The sequence below is a fragment of the Cherax quadricarinatus genome, chromosome 33, assembly GCF_038502225.1.
Source record: "Cherax quadricarinatus isolate ZL_2023a chromosome 33, ASM3850222v1, whole genome shotgun sequence".
Classification (NCBI taxonomy): domain Eukaryota; kingdom Metazoa; phylum Arthropoda; class Malacostraca; order Decapoda; family Parastacidae; genus Cherax; species Cherax quadricarinatus.
Window position 1 is genome coordinate 13,563,920 of NC_091324.1, and position 12,136 is coordinate 13,576,055.

General features: G+C 38.7%; 1 protein-coding gene across 5 annotated transcripts in view; it reads left to right on the forward strand.

Moving 5' to 3' along the window:
* Nucleotides 1-12,136, forward strand: part of LOC128693914 (probable serine carboxypeptidase CPVL) — a 41,521-nt gene that overhangs the window by 20,144 nt on the left and 9,241 nt on the right. For all 5 annotated transcript variants that reach the window (XM_053783805.2, XM_053783802.2, XM_053783804.2 and 2 more), the window contains one exon: nucleotides 1,175-1,321. In XM_053783805.2, coding sequence (XP_053639780.2) covers nucleotides 1,175-1,321 — 147 coding nt within the window. The remainder of the gene's footprint in view (nucleotides 1-1,174; nucleotides 1,322-12,136) is intronic.

Here is a 12,136-nt window from a genome sequence, read left to right on the forward strand (position 1 = left end):
TTAAGGTCCTGTAGATGTAGATTGCACAGTAGTAAGTGTGGATGTTCTGAACAGGGAGTAAGTTTAGATCTATGAAGAGGAGGGGGGTGTTGCCAGGGATGGGATTTAGTGATTTTTCTCACTGCATCTTTTTGTTGGGTTATTATTGGCTTTAGATGTGTTGCTGCAGTTGATCCCCAAGCACAAATAGCATAGGTGAGGTATGGGTGAATGAGTGAATGGTATAGTGTGAGAAGGGCAGTTTGCGGCACATCATATCGTATCTTGGAGAGGATCCCCACCGTTTTGGATACTTTTTTTTGTTATGTGTTGGATATGGGTGCTGAAATTTAGGTTGTTGTCGAGGTATAGACCTAGGAATTTGCCCTCATTATGTCTGGCAATTAGAGTGTTGTCGATCTTAATGTTAAGTTGCGCAACACCTGCTCTGCTACCAAACATAATGTAGTAGGTTTTGTCAGTGTTAAGTGTAAGTTTATTGGCTGTCATCCAAGTCAGAATTTTGAGCAGCTCCTCGTTGACAATGGTGTTGAGGGTGGCAAGATTAGGGTGGGAGATGACGTAAGTTGTGTCGTCAGCAAAGAGAATGGGTTTCAGGTGTTGGGATACGTTTGGAAGATCATTAATGTAAATGAGGAAGAGCAGGGGACCAAGGACACTTCCCTGCGGAACTCCAGTATCAAGTGGCCGTGTTGATGAGGCTGTGTCTTTAATGGTGACATACTGATACCTGACACACTGGCTGTGTCCCATCAACAAAGGCTGACCCAAAAAAGAAGAATTTTTTTTTATATCGTTCAACACACCGGCCGTATCCCACCAAGGCAGGGTGGCCCAAAGAGAAAAACGAAAGTTTCTCTTGAATTTAGTAATTTATATGGGAGAAGGGGTTACTAGCCCCTTGTTCCCGGCATTTTAGTCACCTTTTCTGACACACAACCTACAGTAAAAAGATATGAAGTTATGTTATTTATTCCCAGGAACCTTGCTGGAACTTTCTGGCAATAATTTTAAAACAGTCCTGTAGATGTAGAGCAAACATCATAATATAAGAAAGACTTGCATATTTTGTAGCTTTTAAGATGACTTTTACATACATTTTTACATTTTCTGGCTATAAATTAACAAATGTATGTTACAGTATTTGACACTGAATGTGGACTTTGCTTACCAGGGTTCAGCTTCACAAGAAATGATACTGGTTATGCTAGAAATGAGACAGATGTTGGCAGAGACCTTTACGTTGCCATGGTGCAGTTCTTCACAATGTTTCCTGAGCTGCAGCACAATGATTTTTTTGTCACTGGAGAATCTTATGCAGGTAAGGTATTCATCATCTCAACTTAATGATAGAGATTCATTTTTTTTTTTTTTTTTTTTTTTTTTTTTTTTTTTTTTACACAGGGTTTCACAAGGTTAAGGATCCCTAGCTTTACTGACAAGCTATTTACAGGTTAAGGATTCCTAACTTTATTGACAAGCTAAGATCTGTTACATACATTAGCTCATTTGAAAGCATTTTTATTGTTTGTTTGGTATGCTGATTATTCATCAAATATTAATGATTTAACATGACTGAATAGCAACTGCAAATGAATATTTTACTGTATAATGTTTCTCATAAATTACTAACAAACTAAATAGCCTCATTATATTTGCGTACCATATTTAGGTAGTAGGTTGGTAGACAGCAACCACCCAGGGAGGTACTACCGTTCTGCCAGGTGAGTTTAAAACGAAAGCCTGTAATTGTTTTACATGATGGTAAGATTGCTGGTGTCTTTTGTCTGTCTCATAAATATGCAAGATTACAGGTACGTCTTGCTATTTCTACTTACACTTAGGTCACACTACACGTTTATTTATACACATTCATCTGAGTTTTCTTTGATTTTATCTTAGTTCTTGTTCTAATTACTTTTCCTTTTATATCCATGGGGAAGTGGAATAAGAATCTTTCCTCCGTAAGCCATGCGTGTTGTAAAAGTCAACTAAAATGCTGGGAACAATGGGCTAGTAACCCCTTTTCCTGTAATAATTACTAAAAAGAATAATAATAAGAAAATTGTCAAAGTGGGAAGTCTGAATGTGCATGGATGTTGTGCGAATGATAAGAAAAGAGATGATTGTGGATGTTATGAATGAGAAGAAGCTGGATGTCCTGGCTTTAAGTAAAACAAAGCTGAAGGGGGTGGGTGAGTTTCAGTGGAGAGGAATAAATGGGATTAGATCAGGGGTTTCTAATAGAGTTAGAGCTAAAGAAGGAGTAGCAATAATGTTGAAGGATAAGTTATGGGAGGATAAGAGGGACTATAAATGTATTAATTCAAGGATTATATGGAGTAAAATAAAGTTTGGATGTGAGAAGTGGGTTATAGAAAGCGTATATGCACCTGGGGAAGAGAGAAGTATAGAGGAGAGAGAGAGATTTTGGGAAATGTTGAGTGAGTGTGTGGGGAGTTTTGAACCAAGTGTGAGAGTACTTGTAGTTGGGGATTTTAATGCTAAAGTGGGTAAAAATGTTGTGGAGGGAATAGTACGTAAATTTGGGGTGCCAGGGGCAAATGAAAATGGGGAGCCTTTAATTGAGCTATGTGTTGAAAGAGGTTTGGTAATAAGTAATACATATTTTATGAAAAAGAGGATAAATAAATATACAAGGTATGATGTAGCATGTAATGAAAGTAGTTTGTTAGATTATGTATTGGTGGATAAAAGGTTGATGGGTAGGCTCCAGGATGTACACGTTTACAGAGGGGCAACTGATATATCGGATAATTATCTAGTTGTAGTTACAGTTAGAGTAAGAGGTAGATGGGATTAGAGGAAAATGGCAACAACAAGTAAGAGGGAGGTGAAAGTGTATAAACTAAGGGAGGAGGAAGTTTGGGTGAAATATAAGCAACTATTGGCAGAAAGGTGGGCTGGTTCAGGTATGAGTAGTGGGGGGGTTGAAGAGGGTTGGAATAGTTTTAAAAATGCAGTATTAGAATGTGGGGCAGAAGTTTGTGGTTATAGGAGGGTGGGTGCAGGAGGGAAGAGGAATGATTGGTGGAATGATGAAGTAAAGGGTGTGATAAAAGAGAAAAAGGTAGCTTATGAGAGGTATTTACAAAGCAGAAGTGTTATAAGAAGAGCAGAGTATATGGAGAGTAAAAGAAAAGTGAAGAGTGTGGTGAGAGAGTGCAAAAGGAGAGTGGATGATAGAGTGGGAGAGGTACTGTCAAGAAATTTTAATGAAAATAAGAAAAAATTTTGAAGTGAGTTAAACAAGTTAAGAAAGCCTAGGGAACAAATGGATTTGTCAGTTAAAAACAGAGTAGGGGAGTTAGTAGATGGGGAGATGGAGGTTTTGGGTAGATGGCGAGAATATTTTGAGGAACTTTTAAATGTCGACGAAAAAAGGGAGGCGGTAATTTCATGCACTGGCCAGGGAGGTATACCATCTTTTAGGAGTGAAGATGAGCAGGATGTGAGTGTGGGGAGGTGCGTGAGGCGTTACGTAGAATGAAAGGGGGTAAAGCAGCTGGAACTGACGGGATCATGACAGAAATGTTAAAAGCAGGGGGGGACATTAGTGTTGGAATGATTGGTATTTTTGTTTAATAAATGTATGAAAGAGGGGGAGGTACCTACGGATTGGCAGAGAGCGTGTATAGTCCCTTCATATAAAGGGAAGGGGGACAAAAAAGACTGTAAAAATTATAGAGGAATAAGTTTACTGAGTATACCAGGAAAAGTGTACGATAGGGTTATTATTGAAAGAATTAGAGGTAAGACAGAATGTAGAATTGCGGATGAGCAAGGAGGTTTCAGAGTGGGTAGGGGATGTGTAGATCAAGTGTTCACATTGAAGCATATATGTGAACAGTATTTAGATAAAGGTAAGGAAGTTTTTATTGCATTTATGGATTTAGAAAAGGCATATGATAGTGGATAGGGAAGCAATGTGGCAGATGTTGCAAGTATATGGAATGGGTGGTAAGTTACTAAATGCTGTAAAGAGTTTTTATGAGGATAGTGAGGCTCAGGTTAGGGTGTGTAGAAGAGAGGGAGACTATTTCCCAGTAAAAGTAGGTCTTAGACAGGGATGTGTAATGTCTCCTTGGTTGTTTAATATATTTATAGATGGGGTTGTAAAAGAAGTAAATGCTAGGGTGTTCGGGAGAGGGGTGGGATTAAATTATGGGGAATTAAATGCAAAATGGGAAGTGACACAGTTACTTTTTGCTGATGATACTGTGTTTATGGAGGATTCTAAAGAAAAATTGCAAAGGTTAGTAGACGAATTTGGGAGTGTGTGTAAAGGTAGAAAGTTGAAAGCGAACATAGAAAAGAGTAAGGTGATGAGAGTATCAAATGATTTAGATAAAGAAAAATTGGATATCAAATTGGGGAGGAGGAGTTTGGAAGAAGTGAATGTTTTCAGATATCTGGGAGTTGACGTGTCAGTGGATGGATTTATGAAGGATGAGGTTAATCGTAGAATTGATGAAGGAAAAAAGGTGAGTGGTGCATTGAGGTATATGTGGAGGCAAAAAATGTTATCTATAGAGGCAAAGAAGGGAATGTATGAAAGTATAGTGGTACCAACACTCTTATATGGGTGTGAAGCTTGGGTTGTAAATGCTGCAGCTAGGAGGCGGTTGGAGGCAGTGGAGATGTCCTGTCTAAGGGCAATGTGTGGTGTAAATATTATGCAGAAAATTCAGAGTGTGGAAATTAGGAGAAAGTGTGGAGTTAATAAAAGTATTAGTCAGAAGTGGTTTGGTCATTTAGAGAGAATGGATTAAAGTAGAATGACATGGAGAGTGTATAAATCTGTTGGGGAAGGAAGGCGGGGTAGGGGTCGTCCTCAAAAAGGTTGGAGGGAGGGGGTAAAGGAGGTGTTGTGGGCGAGGGGTTTGGACTTCCAGCAAGCGTGCGTGAGTGTGTTAGATAGGAGTGAATGGAGACAAATGGTATTTGGGACCTGACGAGCTGTTGGAGTGTGAGCAGGGAAACCGGTTATTTTATATAACCGGACTTGAGTCCTGGAAATAGGAAGTACAGTGCCTGCACTCTAAAGGAGGGGTTTGAGTTTGGAGGGATATATTGTGTATTTTTATATGTATGTACTTCTAAACTGTTGTATTCTGGGAACCTCTGAAAAAACAGTGATTATGTGTGAATGAGGTGAAAGTGTTGAATGATGAAAGTATTTTCTTTTTGGGGATTTTCTTTCTTTTTGGGTCATCCAGCCTCTGTGGGAGATGGCCGACTTGTTAAAAAAAAAAAAAAATTTTTTGCAAAGAAAATAGGTAGGCTAGGCAATAAAGATGTTAAGGCAGTCAGTACAGTATTCCACAAATGAGTTTGAAGGTGAAGTTCAAGGAAGGATTGAAGATGGGAAAGTTCATATTATTAGGTTCAGTCTTGTATTTATTTATCTTGCACTACTGTGTTTCTGGAAGAAATATTGAGAATTCATTTTCGTAGTGACTTAAATTTTAGAAATGAAAGAATGATAGGATTTTCTAGGTAGTAGGTTGGTAGACAGCAACCGCCCAGGGAGGTACTACCATCCTGCCAAGTGAGTGTAAAACGGAAGCCTGTAATTGTTTTACATGATGGTAAGATTGCTGGTGTCCTTTTTTCTGTCTCATAAACATGCAAGATTTCAGGTATGTCTTGCTACTTCTACTTACACTTAGGTCACACTACACATACATGTACAAACATATATACACACCCATCTGGGTTTTCTTCTATTTTCTTTCTTGTTCTTGTTTATTTCCTCTTACCTCCATGGGGAAGTGGAACAGAATTCTTCCTCCGTAAGCCATGCATGTTGTAAGAGGCGACTAAAATGCCGGGAGCAAGGGGCTAGTAACCTCTTCTCCAGTATATATTACTAAATGTAAAAGGAAAAACTTTTGTTTTTCCTTTTGGACCACCCTGCCTCAGTGGGATACGGCCGGTATGTTGAAAGAAAGAAAGAAAGATAGGATTTCATAAATGTTTCAGCAAAATGTTTACCATAAAAGGTTCATCTTAAGCATCTTGATTTTATAATGTAAAGCTCCCTATTCAAACGTGCAGTGTGTCCCATTGTGGGTACTGGGAATATGTGTGACAAGGAATTTGCTGACCTATACCAAACTTGCTGTCACAAGTTTAGTTCTATTCCTGTAGTCACAAATAGATAATTATGCACAGTAAAAGAGACAGTGGCAATGAAGTTCTTTATTTGTACAGTATAATGTTTCACCCAATACTGTTGAAGGGTTTGAGAGCTCTTCTACTCCCACAGCCTGGCACTGGACCAGGCTTGACTGTTGCTTTTTCAAGTACGTACATACAGTGGAACTCCGGATTTTGTACTTAATCCATTCCAGAAGGTCGGTCTAAATCCAAAACGGACAAAAGCCAAAGCAATATTTCCCATAAATAATGTAAATCCAATTAATTTGTTTCAGACACCCAAAAATATTAATAAAAAATAAATTTTATAGAGAATAACTATAGTGTTGCAGCTCTTCAGTGGTTAGCTCTTCCCTGTGGTTGTCCACCAACTCTTCCACATCCTGGCCACTCACATACAACCCCATGGACTTCCCCAACGCCACAATAGATTCCACAACGGGAGTAGGGGTGTCAAGTTTACACTAACTTACATGAAGTTAGTAATAGAACTAGGCATTAAAACAATAAAAAAGTAAAATACATACGCAGTACATTCATTACTTACCTTAAAATATTTGTAGTCTTAATGTAGGGCGAGAGGCGAGTAGTATTTATTTGTAGTCCCAGGCGGGCTACATCCGCCTGGGCTATACCTACAGGCTACATACACTGCAACCCACAGCCATATTATTACGATCGACATACCATTTTCACTGAATTTAATCATTTCTACCAACTACCTTTAGATGCCATCATAAACAAAGGGAGAAATAACGACTAATTCACGCCGAGAATTGTAAACAAAAGTGTTATGTAAAGTGTATTAAGGGCGGTGACTGGGCCAGACAGTTTTCTCTAACACTGGACCAGAGAAAATGTAATGTTTACTCTCCATCGACCCCATCCCTCAATGGCATATAAACATTACATGTTTGTGTGCTATGTAACGTGTTTCTTATATAATTTTGAAGAAAATATCTTAGATGGATTAATGAAAATGTCTATATCAACGTAAAATAAGACATTTAATGTGCCCAAGAGCGAGTCATGAACATATGAGCAGCTCAGGGGGATGCGTCTGATACGTACGATTTCCGGATGGAGGTACGAAATCCGGACCAAAATTTCGCCCAAAAAGTGGCCTAAATCTGAAACGTACAATATTCGGTGTGTACGAAATCCGGAGTTCCACTATATAGGAGGACCCTGATTATATGGTGAGTTAGGTTCCAGGCTACTGCCATAAAGCAAAAATCACTATAAAGTGACTCACCTTATTTTCACTTTGAAATGCATATAAATTTTTGATAACATGTTTCACTTTATGTGAATGATGGTGAGAGTGTTCTTTCTTTTGTGGGTCACCCTGCTTTGGTGGGAGACGGCAGGCGTGTCGAAAAAAAAAATGTTTACACTAGCGTGTATTATGTGAACAATACAATTAGGCCTAAAAAACAATAAAAAAGGTATAATGCATATACAGTACACTCATTACTTACCTTAAAATATATCTGTATTTAGCTTATAGTGATTGGTGAGTATTAGCTCCTAGCAAGAGTGCTAGCCTGTCTTAATTACTTGTGCTTAACAATATTTTATTACATGTAAAACTACATATTTTATATCACGAAGATATAAAGTTTGTTTGTCTTTTGTAGCTTTGAAGCCAGGCACTGACTTCTGTTCTTTAACACAAATGTCTTAGAGAGTACCTTCTTCCAAAATAATGCAGTTTCATCCACAAAAAAAATCTGTTATTTGGTATATCCACCATATTGGATTATCCCAGCTGGTTCATATGGATAATTTTCTGCAGCTACAGTGTTGGCAATTGCTGCTTCACCCTGCACTTTGATGTTATATAGTTGGCTTCCTTTCCCTAAACCTTTGCAACCAGCCTCTGCCAGCTTCAAATTTATCTTAAGCATATATTAAGTGTGCAATAGAGCTAGGTCTAAAAAACGGTATGAAAGTAATATGAATAAAAAATTGCCAGAATTCAGAGAGACTCAGAGTGCACAAATTCTGTAAACAGCATTTTGGATGGACATGTAATAGATGCGGTCAGATCGATATAATGTATTATATGACATTTAAAGTACCCCAGAGCAATTATTATTAATATTATTATTATTATTATTATAGGTAGTAGGTTGGTAGACAGCAACCACCCAGGGAGGTACTACCGTCCTACCAAGTGAGTGTAAAACGAAGCCTGTGATTGTTTTACATGATGGTAGGATTGCTGATGTCTTTTGTCTGTCTCATAAATATGCAAGATTACAGGCATGTCTTGCTACTTCTACTTACACTTAGGTCACACTACACATACATGTACACATTTATTTATACACACTCATCTGAGTTTTCTTTGATTTTATCTTAATAGTTCTTGGTCTTATTAATTTTCCTTTTATATCCATGGGGAAGTGGAATAAGAATCTTTCCTCCGTAAGCCATGCGTGTTGTAAAAGTCAACTAAAATGCCGGGAACAATGGGCTAGTAACCCCTTTTCCTGTAAAGATTACTAAAAAGAATAAGAAGAAGAAAATTGTCAAAGTGGGAAGTCTGAATGTGCGTGGATGTTGTGCAGATGATAAGAAAGAGATGATTGTGGATGTTATGAATGAGAAAAAGCTGGATGTCCTGGCTTTAAGTGAAACAAAGCTGAAGGGGGTGGGAGAGTTTCAGTGGAGAGGAATAAATGGGATTAGGTCAGGGGTTTCAAATAGAGTTAGAGCTAAAGAAGGAGTAGCAATAATGTTGAAGGATAAGCTATGGCAGGAAAAGAGGGACTATAAATGTATTAATTCAAGGATTATGTGGAGCAAAATAAAGATTGGATGTGAAAAGTGGGTTATAATAAGCGTGTATGCACCTGGAGAAGAGAGAAGTGTAGAGGAGAGAGAGAGATTTTGGGAAATGTTGAGTGAATGCGTGGGGAGTTTTGAATCAAGTGTGAGAGTAATGGTGGTTGGGGATTTTAATGCTAAAGTGGGTAAAAATGGTATGGAGGGAGTAGTAGGTAAATTTGGGGTGCCAGGGGTAAATGTAAATGGGGAGCCTTTAATTGAGCTATGTGTAGAAAGAAATTTGGTAATAAGTAATACATATTTTATGAAAAAGAGGATAAATAAATATACAAGGTATGATGTAGCACGTAATGAAAGTAGTTTATTAGATTATGTATTGGTGGATAAAAGGTTGATGGGTAGGCTCCAGGATGTACATGTTTATAGAGGGGCAACTGATATATCGGATCATTATTTAGTTGTAGCTACAGTTAGAGTAAGAGGTAGATGGGAAAAGAGGAAGGTGGCAACAACAAGTAAGAGGGAGGTGAAAGTGTATAAACTAAGGGAGGAGGAAGTTCGGGTGAGATATAAGCGACTATTGGCAGAAAGGTGGGCTAGTGCAAAGATGAGTAGTGGGGGGGTTGAAGAGGGTTGGAATAGTTTTAAAAATGCAGTATTAGAATGTGGGGCAGAAGTTTGTGGTTATAGGAGGGTGGGGGCAGGAGGAAAGAGGAGTGATTGGTGGAATGATGAAGTAAAGGGTGTGATAAAAGAGAAAAAGGTAGCTTATGAGAGGTTTTTACAAAGCAGAAGTGTTATAAGAAGAGCAGAGTATATGGAGAGTAAAAGAAAGGTAAAGAGAGTGGTGAGAGAGTGCAAAAGGAGAGCAGATGATAGAGTGGGAGAGGCACTGTCAAGAAATTTTAATGAAAATAAGAAAAAATTTTGGAGCGAGTTAAACAAGTTAAGAAAGCCTAGGGAAAATATGGATTTGTCAGTTAAAAACAGAGTAGGGGAGTTAGTAGATGGGGAGATGGAGGTATTGGGTAGATGGCGAGAATATTTTGAGGAACTTTTAAATGTTAAGGAAGAAACAGAGGCAGTAATTTCATGCACTGGTCAGGGAGGTATACCATCTTTTAGGAGTGAAGAAGAGCAGAATGTAAGTGTGGGGGAGGTACGTGAGGCATTACGTAAAATGAAAGGGGGTAAAGCAGCTGGAACTGATGGGATCATGACAGAAATGTTAAAAGCAGGGGGGGATATAGTGTTGGAGTGGTTGGTACTTTTGTTTAATAAATGTATGAAAGAGGGGAAGGTACCTAGGGATTGGCAGAGAGCATGTATAGTCCCTTTATATAAAGGGAAAGGGGACAAAAGAGACTGTAAAAATTACAGAGGAATAAGCTTACTGAGTATACCAGGAAAAGTGTACGGTAGGGTTATAATTGAAAGAATTAGAGGTAAGACAGAATGTAGGATTGCGGATGAGCAAGGAGGTTTTAGAGTGGGTAGGGGATGTGTAGATCAGGTGTTTACATTGAAGCATATATGTGAACAGTATTTAGATAAAGATAGGGAGGTTTTTATTGCATTTATGGATTTAGAAAAGGCATATGATAGAGTGGATAGAGGAGCAATGTGGCAGATGTTGCAAGTATATGGAATAGGTGGTAAGTTATTAAATGCTGTAAAGAGTTTTTATGAGGATAGTGAGGCTCAGGTTAGGGTGTGTAGAAGAGAGGGAGACTACTTCCCGGTAAAAGTAGGTCTTAGACAGGGATGTGTAATGTCACCATGGTTGTTTAATATATTTATAGATGGGGTTGTAAAGGAAGTAAATGCTAGGGTGTTTGGGAGAGGGGTGGGATTAAATTATGGGGAATCAAATTCAAAATGGGAATTGACACAGTTACTTTTTGCTGATGATACTGTGCTTATGGGAGATTCTAAAGAAAAATTGCAAAGGTTAGTGGATGAGTTTGGGAATGTGTGTAAAGGTAGAAAGTTGAAAGTGAACATAGAAAAGAGTAAGGTGATGAGGGTGTCAAATGATTTAGATAAAGAAAAATTGGATATCAAATTGGGGAGGAGGAGTATGGAAGAAGTGAATGTTTTCAGATACTTGGGAGTTGACGTGTCGGCGGATGGATTTATGAAGGATGAGGTTAATCATAGAATTGATGAGGGAAAAAAGGTGAGTGGTGCGTTGAGGTATATGTGGAGTCAAAAAACGTTATCTATGGAGGCAAAGAAGGGAATGTATGAAAGTATAGTAGTACCAACACTCTTATATGGGTGTGAAGCTTGGGTGGTAAATGCAGCAGCAAGGAGACGGTTGGAGGCAGCGGAGATGTCCTGTCTAAGGGCAATGTGTGGTGTAAATATTATGCAAAAAATTCGGAGTGTGGAAATTAGGAGAAGGTGTGGAGTTAATAAAAGTATTAGTCAGAGGGCAGAAGAGGGGTTGTTGAGGTGGTTTGGTCATTTAGAGAGAATGGATCACAGTAGAATGACATGGAAAGCATATAAATCTATAGGGGAAGGAAGGCGGGGTAGGGGTCGTCCTCGAAAGGGTTGGAGAGAGGGGGTAAAGGAGGTTTTGTGGGTAAGGGGCTTGGATTTCCAGCAAGCGTGCATGAGCGTGTTAGATATCAGTGAATGGAGACGAATGGTACTTGGGACCTGACGATCTGTTGGAGTGTGAGCAGGGTAATATTTAGTGAAGGGATTCAGGGAAACCGGTTATTTTCATATAGTCGGACTTGAGTCCTGGAAATGGGAAGTACAATGCCTGCACTTTAAAGGAGGGGTTTGGGATATTGGCAGTTTGGAGGGATATGTTGTGTATCTTTATATGTGTATGCTTCTAGACTGTTGTATTCTGAGCACCTCTGCAAAAACAGTGATAATGTGCGAGTGTGGTGAAAGTGTTGAATGATGATGAAAGTATTTTCTTTTTGGGGATTTTCTTTCTTTTTTGGGTCACCCTGCCTTGGTGGGAGACGGCCGAATTGTTGAAAAAAAAAAAAAAAAAAAAAATTATTATTATTATATTATTGCATCTTCAATACTAGTGAGACACACTTAGCTACTTACTTGCCTGGCATAGCTGCTACTACTTTGTAGCGATGCCAAATGGTGATTGAAAAGTACCTGCACACCAGCACAGTAA